Raw genomic sequence first — 21174 nt, 5'->3', positions numbered from 1 at the left:
TTCAAGACATTATAATCAAAGTTTTCTTTTATACAGCATTCTTGTGTTGGTCAGGGTGACCGTTTATGATCTGCTTCAGCTCATTGTTTCTGTATATACGTTTTAAAGTTTAAAATAAAAGCTCTACATAAACTAGGGATGAAACTAAAGCTTAAAGTTGGAGATAATGATCTCTTCCATCCCAACCCCTGGTAGAATATAACGAGTAGAAGTATTCACACAGAACCAGCAGTAATATTTTATTTAGGCTCCTGCTTGAAAAAGATTTTGGCAAGTTATTGCCACACAACTTAGACATGGCTGCTTCACACAATCATAACATTTTCACTATGGACTTCTTTTTTTCAATCATTTAGTTGTTACTTTGCTCCAAAGGATGAGATGAGAGGAGGAACATCGCCTCGTTCCTACATCATACAAGTTGCATTCAGTTTAATTAGCTACGTGATGCATCTTCAGTCAGGAGTGCTCTAGTCATGGAAGGCCACAGATATTTCTGCACCCTAAACATATCCAACTACCCTCATGAAGGGGTTGTTAATGAATTTTTGTTGGGTGGGGGTATCCAGAAAAATTCCGATGGATCATTTGCCAATTATACAGCTGTAAATTTAAAAAAAAAAAAGTTTATGTTAACAGTTTAACCATATCTTGCCTCAACCCCTGTATAATATGCTGCTTATTTCAAATAAACAGACTGAGCCATGCCTGGTATGTTTAGATGCAAGCTCTACATCTGACATAGTTCAGTTTACTGTCTACTGGAAGGCACCATATTTGTGTTAGGACTTGGGAATAAAATATATTGGCATCTACATGTATTCTAGTGACGCAGTAAAATATTTGTGTTCACAAATTACCTTTCGCTGATGCTCATTGGCTATTGTGGTTGTTATAGCCTTTGATGCAGCAAGTTCAGCCGTTATGCCTTAGGTTACAATAATTTAATACTTGAACAAAAATCAGTAATAAAACTAGCAATTAATATTTAGAATTTGTACATCCTCAGATTCTGTAACTGAATACGAACATGTTACAAGACTGTGAAACCAACTGAACTATTCAATAAAAGCATGTAAGATGAATCCAGTGTTCCCTGCCAGAATATGCTGGGAAAACGAAAACAAATACATTTCAGTACTCTGCCAAACTGACCGATTCCTCGAAACAAGCTCTGCCCGAGCACGTTTCTGCAAGGCTGCTCCTGTATGCAGAGAAACTCAATTACGGTGTGACATACGGCATTACTTCAAGAGTAAATAAACGCACCGATGTGAAACTGCGAGGGAGCTCTGTGATAACTTTCTTTACATTTAGATTCAGAAGGAGAGATAAAAAAAAACAAAAACCCAAAACCCCAAACAAAATCCTCAAACGTATAAAACTTGTGTTTCTGCAGCATCGATGTCCCGGTATGCATCTATGTAAGCGTCAGTGTCCATAGGTGCCACGTGCGAGGACACCCTCAGTCATCCCCGAGTCGAAAGCCCTGACCCCAGTTGTGACGTCCTCCGCCTGCCCCCCCCCCTCCTCCTCCACCTGCCTGTTCCTGCGGCATGGGTCTTCTGCTGGGTGGGACTCCGAACCCAGACACCCCACCTCGCCGACTGGGGAACCACCGGTACCTGAAGACCAAGAGAGCTCAAATGAACCTAGCACTACCGGAAATCCCGACGGTTCTAAGAACAGGAATCGGGCAGGCTTGAAGGTCGTAGTCTTTTGCGACAAAGCGCGGTGAGAACAGAACATTCTCTTGTCAAATGACAACAGGAGCTGGAGCCCCACACGAGAACGTCATAATGAGCGTCATTCTTTGTACTGTGGAGAATGAACAGAATGGCACTGCAACAAACAATAACGGAACTGACAGGCACCTAAACAATGGGTTATAAAGCAGCCTCAAGTCTGGAAGGTCTGTGTAAACCAATTCACCTCTGAGCTCACTGGCTAGATGTTTTCCAGGATTTTTTTTTTTTGTTTGTACAACATCCAGGAAAGTCTCTCTTATATTAATTTATAAAATGTACTATAATTAAATATAGGAATATATAGCAAAGACCACCTAAAAGAAATTAAAATGTAATTATTTCACATTACATTACAAAAAAGCTCGACAAGCTTGACAACCCAGATCTCTAGCGGCAAAGGCAAGAAAAAGTAAAGTATGGCCAACTGCTTTTGGATTTTTTTTTTTAAATGAGAGCCTACTTTTTGTCATCATTTGTCATCATCATTTTGTCAAATTGACTCATAGGCTATTTTTTGTGTTTTTTTTTTTTCTTTGAACCATAGGCTACACCTGACAGAGAACATGCAGACTAGGAGCTTACAGGAACTGTGGGGTGGAGAGGAAACACCTGCCGCCCAGATCCATCGGGTATTTGAACATGAGAAAGAAGTAAAGATGGCCCACTAAATTTCCAATCAGATCATTCACAATGCTGCAAAACAAAAGAAACAATTTATCAGTTGTCATTTGGTCAACAAATGTCAACTTGTTCAAAGCAAAATGTGTTATTAGGCTTGTATAGAATAAGGAAAAATTGCCCCAGGCTGATGTTCTGATGGCTTTGAAAGAGATCATAAATATATGTCATAAACCAATATAACAATTCAGTTTATTTAGTTCTACTGTACCAGCTAGCCATCATCCAGTATTAACAGTGTTCTCATCAGACACCACGTAAATATTTTTATCATTGGGCATATTGTTTTAAAACATTTTGGAGGCAATATTTAATATGCACAGTAGTATATTACAGCTCTGTTCAATTACCATAATGAGGCAAAAACCCAAGAACACATAAGGGCAGCATGCAAACCTGTTAAATATGAGGTAGTAATCAATAAAGTTAAGAACATGCAACTCCCTCGGTTCAGCAATGTGCTCTCACAAGCAGTGTTAGGAAAACAATGTTTATGACACAGCGAATGAACACAGAACTAGTAACAAAATTTGCAACTTGCGAAGTAGGAGAAGAAAATTGTTTGCAAGGAACACATTCAGGTGGCGTTACTCTATATGGGGTTTTGGAATTTGAAAAAGTTTCTTACGAGCCACCAATGATGTAGTTGAATCCCAGGATGACCCACGGGAGATAGCACGCCTGCAAACGTTCGATATGAAAACATTAGAAGAGTTTACTGCAGGTATGAAAGGGTCCACTGGTCCGGCAAAGCTCGGCGCCTACCTTGAATCGAGTACCGAACCAAAAGGAAACAATCATCTCTCGATTTAGCTGAGCCCACACATACAGGACAGACATGATCAAAGGGATCATCAGGAGCTGGGAAACAGATCAGAAGAAGAAAAGAAAATCAATGAATTACTGTGTGGCAAAAAACAAGGCAGCTCTCCACCAGACAGAATGCAAAGGGTTTAGCAATGGCGGCTTGCAGACACTTCTGTAGAAAAGGCAGGTGTTGCACCGAAACCTGTCATGTGCTGCAAGGCAACTGCCTCTGTCCCTTAGGAGGGCAAAAAAAAAAAATGCCGTCAACTGCTTTCAGTCTCCAAAAATATTTTTAACCATCTTTTTTTAATGATCTTAATAATTTATGCCCCTATGAAAATGCTACTGCAGTTTCAGGCCAGATTGTGTGAGCCAAATAGTGTCTAGTGAGTACACGGAGTAGAATTACTGGTCTCATAGTTCATGGAGATTCGCATGAAGGTTTTGGACAGATTTATTACACATTACTTTGATCCAGAGCAGCTGTGCACTTGTGCTGATGAAGCGATTTTAGCCCTCTCTGAAACATGACCCAGCCCACCAATACTCGCTTTCGGAGCAAATGGGAGTAGCCTCTTAATGAACTAGTTCACCAAGAGTACACCTACTGCACTCAAAAGTGAAACGCTGTGGAAGGCTTTAACAAGTGCTGGGGGCTTTCAAATAAGCGGATGTGCCTGAATGTCTACATGTCCGGCACGGCGTGAAATTTGGAGGGAAGGAGAACAACAGACTAACCTGCATATCAATCATTAAGCCTGTTATCTGAATTAATATTGTTAAAGTCAAAAACATGATAAATGGATATATTAATCAACTTGATGTTATTTGCCTGTTTTTTACCAATATGGTTTTAGAGGAAGAGGTTTTCCTACTATGAAACTGGCTGTTTACCATTAACATTGCTATTATGCAAACTGTGCGTAGCAAATTCTCACAGCTTTAAACCATCACCTGACTGCAATCAGTTCTCAAGCACCATCATAATGCCTTCAGTCTTAAAGGATACAACAACGCAAATCCAGTTGAACAGGAGCATAAAAATGTAGTCTGCTGGTCTTCCATCAAATGCCCCTAAATGACAAAAAGATCATGTAAAAAGAACAGATCTGTCAAAATCAAATTTATGATTTCATTTAATCCACAAGTATAACTGATGAAGGATAAAAGGAGACACACTATAAATATGCAGCAAAGCAACAGAATCAATACTGCCAACATAAAATGGATTAAGTGGTTACCAATTTGAAATATATAAATTCTACTGTTAATGTTTACATGACTGCTTTAAATAATTTTAAATGAAACAATAATATTTAGTGATAACCACATAAGTGCATGATAGACATATTCCCTTATTATAAGGTCAAAGGGTGTGTTGAAATGGTAATCACTGCAATTTTTCACCCATTTAAATTATTTTTTTAAATGCATTAGATTCCCCCCCCCCCCCCCCCAAAAAAAAACTCCATTTACATGATCATTCTCTACACAACAAACATCTTGACTTGCATGGATGCAAATTAAATTTACACACTGTCTGAGTCTTCTGAAGTTCTACATGAGCAGAGCTGCAATAAACCTGTTTAATAAATGTGCACTACTGGTGCAAGTGTTGATCGGATGCCAAACTTCTGTTAATACGTGACACCAGCAGTGGACTGATTCTTAGTTAATTTCTCCAACATTTCTGACAGTAAAACAGCTGGAGCAATTTCTGTTCATAAAACTTCTGAGGGTGCAACCTTTACAAATGCTAAGCACTTCTTGTAATTATTCTAAAAGCAGATCATGAATTTTACATTTAAAATAAACAATTAGGCCTAAATGATCAAATTCAGCTCTACTGCTCAGACAGTGTTAATTACCACATGCAGTGGTAGTTCAGAACAGCATCAATGGCCATAGAACAGAACCTCTTACCTGTTTCAAGCCTAGTAGAGTACTGGTAAAGGAAATACAGGTTGACCAGATAGAGAAACCCTGTCCCTGGCCCAACTGGGAAATACAGCGTTGACGATATTGGCCTCCATATCTGCAGCAAGCCAATGAAGAACCATTAGCAGACCGTACAATCAATGCAGATCACATTTCTCATCCAGCAGGTTACGCACACAAGCCACTCATCTGCAAACAGTGGAACTCCAGTGCATCACCGTACAAGATGTTTTGTTTAGGCCTAGCTGTGTAAGCTGCATGCTGAGTAAACCTGGGACATCAAACAGCAAGCTGCTTTCCACCTGTCAGACCTCCAGGCACAAAGCGGGTCTTGACAGTCACAATATGCCCACAGATGCCACCGCTGTCTGCAGCGCGAGGCACGGATAAAGGCAAGTGGCCTGTTACGTGATGTCACCCTGTCAGTGCTGTGCTGGCTTTTCCTGAACCTGACGGGCTGCTGTGGGAACCAGCCACAGCATGCACAAGCACAGCTGGAGCAGCGGCGCTGGAGAAGTATGTGCAGGCAGACTTTATCTGCCCCGTCATCCATACGAGCACAGATCTGGGTTAGCAAACACTGCCCCCCCTCACAGTTTACTACACCGTGAAGTCACCGCCAAACCCCCCCCCCCCGCACATATAGAGTCAATGAAGGTCTACAGGTCTTGGCGCCAAGCCGTACAACTTCAGTCCGGCTGTCCCACCACGCCAGCCATCCCAGCATCCTCCTCTCCTCACGCCACCGCATAAATCAGGGCTGCTCGCCCGCACAGAGAGGTGACCTCTGACAACTGCAGCACAGAAAAAAAGTGGGTTAAAAAGCACAGCAGGGTCACTCGAGAGGGAGGAGGATGCTGTGCGGGGAGGGGGCTTGGGCAGAGAGGAGTGGGGGAGGGAGAGACCGGCCCATACGTGTGGCCTCTCAACCGCACAACGGTTTGCTCACAAGGCCTGTCGCGTCGTTCCGTATGGCGAAACACTTTGTGTTCGACTTCTACAGCCAGCAGGACATTAAAACTCCACTGCTAGAGAGAAGTATCCTGTTTTGTTTCGATTACTCGACGACGCGTAATTCGACTAGGTCCTATTTTCAAACTAATGCAGCACTTGTACTGAGAGCGTCACTAAAAGGCCAAGTGTGAGAAATGTGCTAGTGTGAGTGTACCAGCGTTCTGTGACAGAGGGACAGAAGGGGGCCATTTGAACAATAGGCAGAGGCAGCTGCCAAGGTCCACCCACTCCCTGTGGATGTACCCTTCATTTCGCCTACTTTTAGCTTGTACCAGAACCTGAAAGAGCTTTTTTTTTTTTTATTAATTTTTTTATTTTATTTTAAACCCCCCCGCCCGTTTCGGTTGTAAGAAAAATATATCCACATAGCTTCTGTATTACAAAAGCCGAAAAACGTTGTAAAAAGACTTTGAGACTACGTTAACATGAATAACAAATCTACGGGTCAAAAATAATCCGACTAATAAATGTCTTAACAGATCCAGACCTGACGTGCCCACAATCACTGGAGTGCAAAGCCAGTGTTTAACTAATGCAGTTAAGGGGCCGATTATTGTCTTTATTTGGGGGTGGCGCCAAAAAATATTTACTTACTTATGTAAATGTACTTTATTTACATAACGGTGGCATGTTTAAAACATTTTGCTCCATTGGCACATTTTAAAGAGCATAATTTGTGTTTCGCGCCCTCTGGTGGAATCGCCGGTAAAACAGACTCGGACCAGTGATCCTCGAAAACCTAAATCCCACGTGCGAAAACGTCACTGCAAGTGGATAACGTTCATTTGCTGTGGGGTTTGGAAAGCACTACATTGCTTATATTTAATCATTATCGAGCGATGCATGTCCCTTCAGTGTACATATATGTTCACAATTTAGCAAGCACAAGGGGCGCGTAATTCAAAAAAACAAAAAACAAAACGATTCCGCGCACTGCGGAACAAGCAACCCCCATAAACACGAATGTTGCATGACTTCCACGGCTGCACACGCAGACCAAAGTACGAACACTGGTACCGTGGTCGGATGATGAGGCCAAGGCCACGGAAGTACACCACCACGCTTACTAGCTCTGCTGCACGTCCAAGTTTCCCATTTGCGTGTCGTTTCCCTGTTTGTCCGAGAGCGACACCTAGGCCTGAACAACACCCCATAATGTGTATCATGCTCAAAAATGTGTTTCATCTTACCTGGAATTTATGGAAGAATGCCTCCGGCCATAGCACAAGGTAAACTGGACTGATTAATCCCAGTTTCCCTATTAAGGGGACCACAATGGAACCAGTAAACCAATAGCGAGTGATGAAAGGGATGCTTTTAAACCAGTCCCCGATGTCCGACATCTTTCCATATGATACGAAGCCCCGGAGACACCGTGTCCAGTATTTCCCGGTGTGTGTAGGGTAAAAGTTGATGTGACTGCGATCGCAGCGGGGAAATCCTGTTTCGGTAGCTTCTATTTTGGTTAGACGGAGCGACGCACTCTTTCTCCGTTTATGTGACGTGGCCCCGCAGGAGACGTTCACGTTGCAATTTTCCGGTTCTGCGCTTGATTGTCAAAATAAAAGGTCTGCTAAGCTGTGTAAACACAATCCTTTCAAACTGTAATAGCATCGCGGCAAAAAAATAAATAAATCTAAATTTAAGTAAAGTTGCTTTTCTGTGTACTCTATACTTATTATCTCAACAGACGAGAACAGACACTGGTCCTAAAGACTCTTATGTTATTAAAGACTCTTATGCCTTTTTAACTTGCAAAAGCGGAAACCTTTTTGTTGGCTGCAAGTGTTCTGACAGGTAAATAGTAGCTAGCTAGAATAGTAAACAAACTGAATATTTTGGCTGTTTGTTTTTGATGCAGTTTTGAAGAGGCGCCATTATTAAGGGAAATCTTGCTGCATTTTAGGATCAGTTAACGAAATAACGCAATATTTGGTAGCTAGCTAGCTAGTTAAATATGAGCACTTGTCTTAGCTAGGATAGCTAACCAAACACATTCGTATGACCGACATTGGTCTGACTGACTTTTTAAAAATTAATTGCACACAGAAAGATGTCACTAAATTCAATCCAACCCACGGTGTCTACTCTGAAGACATGCCAGACAGACATTGGTACGGGGATGGACATTGTGTCAGAGGTTGCCTTGGATCTGGTGGAAGCACAAGGTTAGTGGAGACTCGGTTAATAGCTTCTAAGTAATACTGGCTCACCATGAACGTTGTCTATGATGCTCATATCTGACCAAGCGACATATATAAATACTCGCCTGTCTGGCGTAATGTGGCTAATTGGTTACGTCTTTTCATCTAGATACTGACGACAGTCCGAATCTGAAGAGACTGGAGCAGATGATGTTAGAATGCGCCAGACTGGACAAAGAGATCAGCTGTTTTGTAGCATCCACTGAACAGATGACAGCTCAGGTTAGTATTTCAATATATTCAGTCTTCCAGCAGATGAGTTCGCATTTGCTTGCTAATTACCTCCAGTCTGTTCATTTACCCAGGTCTTTCGTTCCTTCTTTAGGTGAGACATGAACCTCCACAAGCCATGTTCACTTTGAAAGATTCAGTAAAGAACCGCTTCAAAGAACTTATGGCTGAAGTCTCAGATGCAGATGTTCGAAGGCATAGCAAGGTTGTCGCCTTCAAAGAAAGCATCAGGAAATCTCTGATCAAACGTAGGATACTAATGTAATCTGTTATCTCGAGTCTCAATGTTAATTCATTGTAAATGCCAATTTTTAATAGTGCTTTTTATTTAGCATGAGTTAAACTAGCAAGATTAGTCAGATAAATACAGTATATGAAGATGAAAAACAGGATGGCTTCATTAACCTGTTTAGTTACACATTTATTTAGATGATTCAGTACTGATACTGTGTGTGTGTGTGTGTGTGTGTGTGTGTGTGTGACACTGCCATTCAACTTTCTGCCTGGGTAAAGAAAATGAAATGACAGGTTCCAATGTCGAAGAGGAGCTGGATGAGGACATCGCGGTCACACAGAGCCAGACAAACTTTACATGCCCTCTGACCCAGGCACATTCCTGCTTAATCATTCAGCACATCCAAGTCTTAAAAAAGGCCTAGCATCTATTGAAAAGTCTTCCTGTTGTAGCATCATACTGATATTGTCATCACCAAAACAAGAGGAATGTTGCGATGTTGTATGACAAGGCCAATTTTGAAATTTTGATGACAGTCATCACACTTGACAATTTTATCTGGTGTCTTTCTTTTATCGTAACCAATTGGTAATGTTCATTTTAGGTGATGACTGTGGTGCTTAATTGATGTCTTTTTATTGTCAGGTTGAGATGGTGAATCCAGTAAAAAACAAAAAGTGCCAACATTACTACGATCAAGACGCTGTGCTGGCCATGATTAAAAATAAGCAGAGCAAGAAGAAGTCGTTTCGGTAAGCTGAAGTTAACCTTGAACTGCTGATACGGTGCCTGTTGGCAAAACCAGTTAGATTCCACTGGTACATGTTTTGCAGTAAGACCTCTAACTATGCTGTCCCTTATAAAAACTCAGAGCATCCAGGGTTAGGTTCATAGACTTTTTGTTCTGTGTCATAATTAGCGCAGATGTCTGAATTCATTTGCTTTAAAGAGAAATGTCTTAAGGCAGTCTGGAGACATTTAAAATGTAGTCTTTTACCTGCTAAGTGACTTGATTCAACTTCCTAACTCGGTTAAAACGTCTGATTTCATTTGACATGGCCGTAGCCTACCAGCAATGCTCAGTTTGTGCAGGGTTCTGTGAAGTTGGCTGGATTTGCTTTCTGGTGTTGTTCATTCCTGAGCATGTTTAGTCTGTGTAAAGGAGGGACAAGAAGGGAATTGGTTCAGTTTTTAGGCAGAGGTGCACAGTATATCGGCATCTGATGTATCATTTACTGATGAGGACAATTTTGAATTTATTGTTATCTGTATGATATTGGAATTTTACTGGGGACAATGCCAAGATGTGTGTGTTTGTTTAGACCCCTAAAAAGGGACCGACCCTGAATTACTTTGTTCAATTAGAACCTATAGCTCATGCCTGTATTCTGGGTTGCAGTGGACAGAGGTGTAGTAAACAGATTTTACTGCACAAGGCCAGATATATTTCATTATTAGTGATTGCACAATGCAGTGCACAATCACTATTGTTATTCAATGCTATATTCTTCTTATTATTATTTTTCTGCTGGATTGTTTACCGTTACTTTGTCCCGCTGTTTTTGATATCAACACAAGACCAACCCTGGAATGTTTGTTCTGATTGGGAAAGACATGCTTGTATTCAGTTTTTTGTTTGGGGGGGAAAAAAGGTTTCTGCATAGCAACCATTTGTTTCCACAAATTTGGCCCATAGGAAATGAATGGTGAAATGTTTGAAACCACACAGCCACACCTTCTGTCACACAGCCATACCCACTCTCACTGGTTACACATTAAATGGTTACACTACTGGTTATCAATCAGTTGGACTCCGTAGCAGTCACCTGGCATACCATGGTAACCACTTAGGAACATCCTAGCAATCACCTGGGACTCCACATCAACCACTTAGGAAGACCATGGCAACACTCTAGTAACCACTTGGTAACACTACCACAAGGGACTCCATAGCAACCATGTGGTAACACCCTAGAAACCATCTGGGATACCAGAGCAACCACTTGGTAACACCATAGAAACCACTGGAGACACCAAAGCAACCACCTACCAAATAATAGGAATCACTTTAGCTGCACAGTCACTCTGCATTTTCTTCAGGAAATGCACTTTTCTAGTCTTAAAATATACAGCTTAATCACATCATTTGTAAGCAGAGATTGCAACCATACACTTAAAAGCTGGGAATATCTTCACCTTTTCCCGTCCTTGTCGCTGATTTAACAGCTGTCCTGTGGTTGGCTGTGGAAACACAGATGTCAGGAAGTCGGATCTGGAACTTGACATGGTTATGAAGAGGATGATCCAGAATCATAAGAGGCAGAGTGGAAAGAGCTGAGGTTGAGCCACGTAATAGTTGCCATCTTTATTTTTGATAGAATATTAGTTCATTATTGAGTGGTATTTGAGATTTTGTTTTTGTATTTCAAAGTATAAATTGTTCCTATGTCTTAATGTGTGTTAGGCTTGTTTACCTTTAAATAAATGTTACATATTTGTACCCTTTGCCTTTTGTTTTGTATCATGTTCAGCCTTCATTACACTATGTAATAATTACTGATTGAATCATGTGCAAAGATGTTTTATGAAAATGTTTTTGGATGGAGCAGTGATCTTTAAAAAAATATTTATGAAAGAATGATCATTCTTTATTTAAAATCTTGATGACAAATTACATATGCTCAATATTGAAACCAGAGCCAGATTTTAATTTTCATTGTAAAATAATCAAAACACCCATAAAAGTAGTCTTTCTCCTTGTCAAAGACATGAAATCATTGCATGAGAAATGAATACTACAGGGTAATAATGCACATTATCTAGACAGGCAGTCAAATGGGACACATGCCCAACCCAATATGATACACAGTAGTCTTGATGAAACCAGCCACCATGAATTCTGTGATGTCTGGATTTGGTACCATTTCTTGGAGGAACTGAGCAAATCTGAGTGTTTGCACGCCCCACATGCCAAGGAAAAAGGCAGTAAGTCCCACCCCAAGAAAATGATTAACAACCACTGTTTGTAACATGCTTCCCCTCCACAAATATCACACTTCCCCCTTTATCCAGGGAAATGTAGTCACTAATCATTTCCTTAAAATATTGAGGAATCGAACCTAACACAGGGCTAGTAGCAAGATTTTGCAGCTATTGGAAGGTCAGGATTGTCCAGTAGGATGTGTTTTTTACTCACCAAGTCTCCTGTTGGACAGTCTGGATTTCAGCTAAAGTGACTTTGCTGTGAGATAACAGGCACCAGACTTTTTCAGTTTGAAGCTGGACCGTGTGTAAACTGAGTCACTTCAGCAGACAACAGCATGCCATCATGTCTATGACTGCTTTACAATGAGAACTTAATCCAGAGTTTACATCATCCTCAAACCAATATGAAGAAATGACAATGGATTCAATTTGTGGCATTGAAAAGTGATCCCTGACTCTACTGGAAAAAATGTGTTAATACGAACCCAGCATACAAATTTGGACCAAGGCCTCAAATGAAATGACACAGAGATCCACTACCTTTCAAAACTACATGTCTGACACTGGGACAGGGAAACGTTCACTCCATAACAGTACAGTATACTACAAACTGGAAATGGGAGATAGTGACCTGCTTATTTTCCACTTTTTTCTGTTCCTGAATAACCAGAACGCTGCTTTTGAGCTTTTGAAATGGAAAAGTGAGTAAATTGGTTTCCTGACAATAGTCACATTAAGTTAAAAAAAAAAAAAAAAAAAAAAAGGGGGGGGGGGCACATCATGAAAGTCCTGTAAAGCAAAGGTATTTGAAGTAAGCACTTAAGTATGCATACTTGCTTGTTCAGAACAGGAATGAGAAGACTTAACAGATTAAACGTTTCCCTTTCAGAAATATGCCCAGATACAGATGTCGGGGGTTTAAACTGCAGAAATCATGAGGAACAATCATAAAACAAAAAAAGACATCCCCATGAAATCTAGATGCACCATATCATAAGCACACAAGAATTTTTTTCCTTAGTTATTTTAGCATTATACTTGTCTAATCATGAAGTGGACGAGCAAACTGCCAAACTGTCTCATTTTTCCCGTTTTTTTGTTTGCTTGTTGGGATTTTTTGTAGAAACAGATGAGGGATAGACGGACTCAGTACAGTCAGTCCTGCCAGCTCTTGGTTGTGGTCCGTCTGAGGTGGGGGTTAACTGCAGGGCCGCTGGGAGCCAGGGCATGCGTCGCGGCGGCGCTCTGTGTCCCCCGTCTCCCTTCACCAGTCCTAGGCCGGCAGAGGGGCGGAGTCCGCCACGAACCTTCACCGCTGGGCTTCGCCCTTAGCCGATGGTGACGCCGAAGCCGCACTGAAACTTGTTCTTGCGGTGGTTGAGGAAGGCGCCAAGGGCCAGAGACAGGGGAAGGGGCTGCAGCTTCTTCTCCAGCGTAGCCCCCACCACCCAGTTACTGTCTAAAGAACCTGGGAGGAGCAGTAGAAATATATATGGAAATGAAATTAACTTTGGTTTGTTAAACTCAGACACGGGTCCAGTCCTGGAGGACTGGACTCCAGGACAGCTCAAAGATACCTTAGAAGCCTGTTATTTAACTGAGGAAACATCAGGTGCATCTGAGTTTTAATGCACCACTATGCATAATTAATGATGAAGAATGAAAAAGAAAAAAATGGATTCCATACAAATGAGTTTTTGATTAAAATCATTAAGTACTTTGGTTTAATATGACAGGTGGTACCTTTAAACTGAAGATTAGCTTTGGGCAGGTCCACCTGATAGCCAAAAGACACACTTGTTTCTTGCATCCGTGTGCTTGACTCAAACTCCACCCCGACTTGCAGCTGAGGCATTCATATGACAAAGAACAGATGCCATCCATTTATTAAAGTCTGACCTTACTACCACAGCACTGATACCCACATTTCAACAGTGCAGATATTTTACTCACACTATTATCTGACAAACAGGTAAATTTATTTAATGGTTTTGAGCAAGTAAAAATTCCAGCAAGATTATTGTATTCTGACAGACAATTGCATCTGCAACCCTGGCAGACATGCTGTGTCGTGCTGCTGTTACATGCGGCGCTACAGGCAGGGGTGAGAAACTGAGGACAACCTGGTCATTGGCTTTGTGGTAGTAGGATGCATGAGCGCCAGCCCCTCCAACAGTCAACGTGGCCACATAGTTGCTGCCTAAAAGAGAGAAATAGTATCATTACCACAGAGCCATCTTTTGAGATCATCTATATTATGCAATAATGCTGTTTTTTTGCCTCTAGTGGTTCAATATGAAAGAACATTATTAAATCTGGCCAAGACATAAATTTTATTACTTAAAGACTAATCTAAAGCTTAATGTCTTTATGGTTTGAATGTTAGAGCCAAACAGCTAAATCTATATGGAGGTCTGAACAAGTAAAAATAAATGCAAGAAAATATTACAAACAAGCATATATTAATGATAGGATACTAGGAAACATTTCCTTTAGGTTATTTTTTTCCTTTAATTGCCTTTACGCTGTTAGAACAGTCTCCTTCCTTGGGAGTGGAAAAGATGTTAAAATCTATAGGTAATAGGAGGAATTGCAGTAGTCTGAATGTGGGAAACATGCCAGCCAGAATAAGGTCTCTCTCTCAGAGACCTCCCAGACATGATGACTGTTCCAGAGGACTGAAATGAGTTTCCAAGAGGTGTTTAAACTGATTCTCCAGGTCCTTCATCTCAAATACTTACTGACCAAAACAGACTAGCCTATACATTTACAATAACACTGTCACAATTACTATAACACTATGAATAATCCCACCTGCTGCTGTCTGGTTAAATTAACCACAAGTTACAGCGCGTTTTGGTGAAGGACAGCATCATATAGTGTCAAGACACATTTCATGTTCCTGGTGCTGGCAAACGTTATTCAGATGTGGCATGTTTGTAATGGTTCCCCATTCTCACCTGTGTACCTGCCCACTAATGACGTCACTGTGCCCTCCTCTCCAGGTCTCCTGTGGTAGACCAGTTCACCACCCAGCGCCAAGGCAGGAGACAGAGACTGAAGGTAATGAGCCACTAGGATACCTAATGAACCAAGAAAAATGCAGTTATTTCTGCAAGGGACTTCATCCCTTTATTATATGACCCCCTATATATTGCATGTTCTTGCATTACACACTTGAGTGACTTTTCCTACCTATAGCAAACAACTTCCAAACAAAACCTAAAAATCTACCTAAAGCTGGATGTTGGAATTTGTATTTACTGTGTGTTAGAAAGCTGCTTTCTTGATATTTCTTCCTAAATTAATGTTTACAGTGGGAGTTAGGGGTGGGGGCTAATAGAACAAGTAATTAGGTTTTTTTTTTAATTAATAGCAAAATTCCATCAAGGACAAAGGAGCGGACACCTGCCAATGCAACTTGTGGTAAGGTCAGCACAAGCCTGTATAGATTTATAACATTTAAACTGAAAAACATCCTTAACTAATTCTTAATAAGCATTAGATTGAATTGAAATCAAGTGAGAAATTACCAGATCCAACGAGGACATCTGGATTGCCGAGAGTTACGGCAGCGGTAAAGTCGTCTCCGCGGTATTCTGCGTCACATTGCCAGTTCACAAACTTGTGTTGTTGTGTCTGCAAAATAAGACAATGCCTCAACCCAATGAAAACCACAACTTTTACACCAGAAATGGCTTACAAAAGTCTTTGACAGTTTTCAAAAACCTCAGACAACACTTTAAAACTGAAGTCTTGCCTGCACATCCTTTCATAAACTCACTAACTTGCTAGTTTGAACATGCTCCATATCTGTACTTCTGATAAATATTCAGGCCCAAAGATAGATTGACAAAGCCTTTGGAATATCACATGGAAACCATGGATTTGTTCTCTTTGTCTTCAAAATTGACACTCCATTTGAGGACAATTGCTTATGGATATGAAAATCTTGCAGGCACACCGTTATTAGCAAAAACACAGAAATTAGAGAATCCATGCATAAATTCACCACATAATCCAATCCAATCCAACTTGAATCCGAATCAGTCAAGGTGTAGTGGTAGCTGATCCTTTCCTATGGTGTGCAGCACCCACCTGCATAGCCACTTTAGAGCGTACATGTGTAGTCATCTGATGGATAATCTGTGCATTGAGACTGCCTGTGTTGTCCATGTCACCAACCATTACTGGGAAAGACTACAAAAAAAATTGTACATGAAATTGTCATGCAACTTTGTCACAAGTGTTTTTATCTACTTTACAATACAAGTGATGTAAACATCCTCAGAGTTTAAAGGTGCTACATGTCACTGACACATTGATTACTACAGAAAGACTGCTCATGCATGGAGCTTTAAAAAATATCTATGATGAACTTCTTTATTTTACTTAAAGACTTATTTTAATCCTCTCATGAAGTTACAGTGGACTGACGATATCAGCATAAAATTATCGGATTGGTGAAATTTTGACTAATAATTTTAAACTCACTTCAGCTGGGCCAGTTTGCTTGCTCCCAACATATGTGGCTCCAAACCTGTAACCCGAGTCTCCAAGGGTGCTCAGAGTAATGGTGTGGCTAACCTGATGTAAACAAAAGGATGATTGGCATGCCATGATGAAATTAACCTCTTATTTTATAATTCAAGCAAGATTACATCAACACTTACCTGGAAGTGATTACTTAAACCCTTGTTGACCACCAGTCGCACTCCCTCCATCTGAATTGGGAAGACCTCTGATGGTCAGAAAAAAATTAAAGGTTTACTGTGACTGCTCTATTCAACATTATGTGCATCACACAAATTTGATTTTACTGTTCTTAATAATATTTAGAGATAATCACAAAGAAAAAGAAAGTGTCTGTTTACAGTCTGCAATATAATTGACCTTTGCATTTACGATGACACTCCTCAAATGTGCCTGGGTTAAGAAGAGAGCCATCGGACTCTGTCCCAGGCTGACCAGGTGTGCCTGGGACCACAGGTGGCATGGTGAATCCTGGAGGCACCGTCACTAGTCCAGGGCCCCCTTGGGTACCACCCCCTGCTCCAGGAGGGTTTGGGGAGCTGGCAGCCAATACACTGCCCATGCTAAGAGGTAAACATTATTGTTATTATGCAGTTTTTTAAAATCACCATCTTATTAGATGAAAGCAAAACCACTGGGTGAAATCTCGCTCACAAATCCTTTTTGTAAAGTAGTTAAAATGTTAGCTAGCTAGCTACACAGGCAGCCCTTGAAATAAAGTCTGTTATTTTGGCATTCGGCATGTTCTTTTTTTTAAAGAGTGTGATTTCAGCGATCTGCGCATCGCTAAAATTTTAAAATGGACCGAAAGCGAAAATCATTAGACTTTACAACGCGTCACCTTGCGGGAAGGAAAGTAGCAGTTAGCTCCATCTAAGACACCTAAGATAAGCAACGTGCTTACGCCAGGCTACAACGGCAAACCAGTAAACAAAAAAGACAGTGTGAGGAGCTCTATCAGCAGTATTGCTGTCAAACCTTTATTAGACGAAGGAATACAGTTTACAAAGAAGTTGCTAGGACATCAAAACCGACGTGACCACGGTTCATTTGCCAAGATAGGTAAGCTAAGATGCTAATGCTAATTAGCTCGCTCGCTAGCCTGCTAGCTAACACTGAGCTGGTCACCCGACCATAGAGAAGCTAGGGTAGCTGGCTAAATTAACAATACGGCTATATCCTGCATGAAGCTCACCTTTCCTGACCTAAGAGTTGTATCTAGTCGCATTTGTGTCCGCCTTTTCTATTCATAAAACGACTCGTAGGGCCTCGTGTGATACTCACGTTGTGTAATGCGGTCCAGTTACACGACTAAGAAGCGCCGGTAATGTATGGGACAACCTACACCACCGGCGCCTTAGCCCGCCCACTCCGTCCCTGTTGTACGTGGATTGGATAAAGCTCGCTACAACTGTAAAGGGATTGGCTGGCTACAACAGCGCTTCCTTCTAAGTGAATAAGTGATATTCGCCACACCTCCTCTTCAAGGGTGAACTGGCTCCCAGTTCCTGAATGAGGTCTGTTTGGAATGCCAATCCATTCAGTACATTTTCTAAAGTAGGTGTCCTGAGAGGCTTATTAATCTGCAGTTACAATATTTCAGAAATGCCCGTCAAATTATAAAATTTACACCAGCAAATCTATTATTTTTTAAACATTACTCCCCCCCACTCTCACACACATGTATAATTCATATGGTACAACAAAAAATTGTTTGTAAAAATAAATCTTTTTTTTTTTAACCTTAGTTTTAAATGATGTTTAGTTGGTCAGTCAATTACTTAACCTCAATGGTCAGCTTTTACTATAATTTCTTACAGGCATTCTTACAGGAGCTGTGTGCTGGCTGTGGGGAAAGTTTGTTTCTACGTACTGTTCCAATAGTAGGAAAATTAAAACTTTTTTTCAATAGGACAGGTCTCTTTGTAATATTATATATGTAATATTATATCTTTATGGAATAGTACAATGAAAAACATACTATAGATAAACGTATGGGCTTTGCCATTCAAATTCTTGTTGACAAATACAGCAAGAGAAGGCATATATTTCTCTTACTTCATAGAATCTGCCACGTTTCTGGCTGGATTTGTTTAGGGTTTGCATGCTGCCTTCTCTTTCTTTGAAGCAAATCCTGAAACTTTTGTGCATTTGTCCTGGTGAAGTACTGGTCTAATGCATTCCAATCGCACATACACAACAGCTTTTATACTGTGATTTTCTTAGTCTTTTTTTACTTACCAAATTCTCTCTTCATAAATGTAATTGTGGTCATTTACAAACTCTCTTTCTCTTGTTTATTAGAATGACATCAAAATGACATTTAAAAAAAATCTATGAATTACTTTTGTGATCAACTGGAACTATGTGTATCTGTAGGCTTGGATGTTTGTGTGTGATTATATAGTATGTTATCTCTGTATTTGTCTTGTTTTAATAAAAACAAAAACAAAAACAAAAAAAAAACACCAGCATGATATTTACATCAGAAAAAGAATAATAATAAAAGAGCCTAGATAATATCTATTATCTGGAATTCTGGAATATTCTATGGTATTATGGCAATGTTTAAAGGGAATATTTTTTTAACCCTAATCCTAGGATTTTTTTTGTTTCATTCATTAAAGTTGTTAATGCATTAAACATAGAATAAAAACAAACAAAAATGAGATTCAATAACTATACGGTTCAAATTATTACAGTACACACAAACAGTTACATATAAACTACAAATAGGCCTACACTGTCAAAAAAAAATTAAATGTGTAGGATTTAATCTAGTTTTGAATGTAGTTTTATGTGGGTTTTGTGTCAATTTATACATTTATTCACGTTGATGAAAATATAACTATCAAGTCTTTAACAAAAAATGCCCAAAATTTAAAAATCTCCTTAATTATTCAATTTGAATCTTATTTCATTGTTTTAGTTTTCATATTATCTGGTGTTTGTATCTGGTGTGTGTTGATATTTTTTATCTTATTCTTATTATCCCGAAGCTATTCCACACAAGCCCCAAAGGCAAGTTTCAGAGGGTTCATTCTGGGAGGAAAAGTGTAACATATGCTAAATTCATCCCTTTTTACCCTTTTAAAAATAATTTTAAACCTTTTTTCTGCACTGGAAATTGCCGCAAGAAATGTATTACAATTTACAATTTAATCACACCCAAATAAAGCAAATGAATGGAGATTCAAAGTTATTATTACTCTTTATCTTTACTAATAGTATAAACTGGTTAGCAACATTAGCAGATAGAATATATTAAAAGGAAATTCACCTCCTGTTGCCTCATAGCCTGGAATGTGAATGCATTGAAATAATGTACTTTTTAAACTTTCAACACATCACAGACATTATATTTGTAAACTATTTTTCAATGTTAGAACAATTAATTTAAAGATATATAAAATAAATAGTAGTATTCAGAAACATTAAGCTTACTCTAATAACCAGTACATTCATGCTTGCATGCAAAATGCCGTGCATATTAACATGGAACTGCAGCATATATATCTTATGCAATATCCGAGTTCTAAATTAGGCAATCAATTGGTTTAAAACAACGTATGCTACTGTGTGGCGTGTTAGTTACTGACCTATTACTTTAATCATTCTAGTGTGGTCTAATATCTCAGTGACAATTTTGTTTTACTTGTGTTCACCACAAGAGGTCAGTAGCTGTTTACATTTGAACTGCATCGTTTTTCTTGCTTAAAAAAAGGCAGTGTTTTCTTTAGCAGGCTAAATGTATTTGCCAAAAAATATTTTAGAAACATGAGATGTCCTCATGCCATATATGAAATACCATGCCATATAGTGGGCATGAGGGCAGTTTAAAGTGGCTAAGGCTTAGATGTTTAGAAGGTTTTAGGATAATTATATTAGCTATATTAAAGTAGTTAATATAATTGCTTCATTAGTTAATTGAATGAGATGTGGTAGTTCAGAACCTTCACAGACCTCAGATACAAATGCAAGATCATCAGATTGTGAGAATCTCTCTTGATGCAGTTTTTTTCATTGCAGCTGAATGACAAAATTCACACTCCAGCACTCACCTCTCCAACCTGAGTTCAGCCCAGGTCATTAATTGCCATGCACAACTGTTACTTTATTTCTTAAAATCCACATGCGCGCGCACACACAAAACACACACACACACACACACGCTCACAAAACACACACACACACACACACACACACACACACACACACACACACACACACACACACACTCACAAAACACACACACACACACACACACACACACACACACACACACACACACACACACACACAACATTCACATCAGCTGTTTTTTCTTCTCATTGTTGGCCCCATTGCAGACTGGTGTGATACCAAGCTCCTCTGGGGAGAAGAGAATGCTGGCATTTCATACTGTACTGCAAAAAACCACCAACTCTCTGCTGACCTTACAGTGATTCATGGCTAAATAAAACACAACACCACCAGGGGGCAACACTATTATTTAAGAAATCAATTGCCTAAAACAGGGAGAGTACTATTAAGACTCCTGCCCTACAGACCAAGTAATAAGCTAAAGCTCAGGTTTTTCATCTGTGCTGTGCAGCCCGTGCACTGTCACTGGTGAAGGATCTGGTGCTTTGATCAGTCCAAGCTGACGTTAATCAAAGCTGTGTTATTTCAGCCGTGAATATGACAGTACTGATATACTCAGGGACATCTAGAACAGGATGTGTGTTGTCACACATCAGCTGATAGTGCTTGAGTAAACATTTCCTTCCCCAGAACAGTTAAATACACAAAGAGGAGGTTA

General features: G+C 40.0%; 3 protein-coding genes across 4 annotated transcripts; 1 reads left to right on the top strand and 2 right to left on the bottom strand.

Moving 5' to 3' along the window:
* Positions 1–226: 226 nt before the first annotated feature.
* Positions 227–7704, bottom strand: derl1 (derlin 1). Its single transcript, XM_027007213.3, has 8 exons — positions 7376–7704; positions 5157–5268; positions 4243–4307; positions 3972–3998; positions 3192–3287; positions 3055–3107; positions 2331–2441; positions 227–1625 (listed from the first exon to the last, which is right to left on the bottom strand). The coding sequence occupies exons 1-8, from the start codon at positions 7526–7528 to the stop codon at positions 1466–1468; spliced, it is 777 nt and encodes a 258-aa protein (XP_026863014.2). The 5' UTR covers positions 7529–7704; the 3' UTR covers positions 227–1465.
* Positions 7705–7887: 183 nt separating this feature from the next.
* On the top strand, positions 7888–11355 carry nsmce2 (NSE2 SUMO ligase component of SMC5/6 complex). Its single transcript, XM_027007206.3, has 7 exons — positions 7888–7982; positions 8235–8353; positions 8499–8611; positions 8715–8868; positions 9134–9228; positions 9501–9607; positions 11082–11355. Exons 2-7 carry the CDS (start codon positions 8239–8241, stop codon positions 11191–11193), a joined length of 696 nt encoding a protein of 231 aa, XP_026863007.1. The 5' UTR covers positions 7888–7982; positions 8235–8238; the 3' UTR covers positions 11194–11355.
* Positions 11356–11542: 187 nt separating this feature from the next.
* Positions 11543–17772, bottom strand: tomm40 (translocase of outer mitochondrial membrane 40 homolog (yeast)). Of its 2 annotated transcripts, none has more exons than XM_027007313.3 (10): positions 17658–17772; positions 16734–16936; positions 16514–16581; positions 16335–16427; positions 15939–16040; positions 15374–15479; positions 14801–14923; positions 13964–14040; positions 13584–13686; positions 11543–13308 (listed from the first exon to the last, which is right to left on the bottom strand). In XM_027007313.3, exons 2-10 carry the CDS (start codon positions 16933–16935, stop codon positions 13169–13171), a joined length of 1014 nt encoding a protein of 337 aa, XP_026863114.1. In that variant the 5' UTR covers position 16936; positions 17658–17772; the 3' UTR covers positions 11543–13168. The 2 variants fall into 2 exon arrangements, with proteins under 2 accessions (XP_026863114.1, XP_026863115.1); XM_027007314.3 differs by having other exon boundaries at positions 17569–17693.
* Positions 17773–21174: the final 3402 nt, after the last annotated feature.

Source organism: Electrophorus electricus, chromosome 14, assembly GCF_041902795.1.
Source record: "Electrophorus electricus isolate QZ-2024a chromosome 14, ASM4190279v1, whole genome shotgun sequence".
In the NCBI taxonomy this organism is placed as follows: Eukaryota; Metazoa; Chordata; class Actinopteri; order Gymnotiformes; family Gymnotidae; genus Electrophorus; species Electrophorus electricus.
Note: the sequence above shows the minus strand (reverse complement) of the source record. Positions and strands in the feature narration are given on the sequence as shown.

Bases quoted from the DNA above. Each gene is read 5' to 3' on its own strand.
- derl1 (XM_027007213.3), bottom strand. From the start codon at position 7,528: ATGTCGGACATCGGGGACTGGTTTAAAAGCATCCCTTTCATCACTCGC. The intron at 3,108-3,191 runs GTAGGCGCCGAG...GAACGTTTGCAG, and splicing joins GGTTCGGTACTCGATTCAAG to GCGTGCTATCTCCCGTGGGT. The intron at 1,626-2,330 runs GTAAGCTCCTAG...CTTGGTCTTCAG, and splicing joins CTCTCCACCCCACAGTTCCT to GTACCGGTGGTTCCCCAGTC.
- tomm40 (XM_027007313.3), bottom strand. From the start codon at position 16,935: ATGGGCAGTGTATTGGCTGCCAGCTCCCCAAACCCTCCTGGAGCAGGG. The intron at 16,041-16,334 runs GTGAGTTTAAAA...TTTTTTTTGTAG, and splicing joins AGCAAACTGGCCCAGCTGAA to TCTTTCCCAGTAATGGTTGG. The intron at 13,309-13,583 runs GTACCACCTGTC...TGCTCCTCCCAG, and splicing joins AGCTAATCTTCAGTTTAAAG to GTTCTTTAGACAGTAACTGG.
- nsmce2 (XM_027007206.3), top strand. From the start codon at position 8,239: ATGTCACTAAATTCAATCCAACCCACGGTGTCTACTCTGAAGACATGC. The intron at 8,612-8,714 runs GTTAGTATTTCA...TTCCTTCTTTAG, and splicing joins CTGAACAGATGACAGCTCAG to GTGAGACATGAACCTCCACA. The intron at 9,229-9,500 runs GCACATTCCTGC...TTTTATTGTCAG, and splicing joins TTACATGCCCTCTGACCCAG to GTTGAGATGGTGAATCCAGT.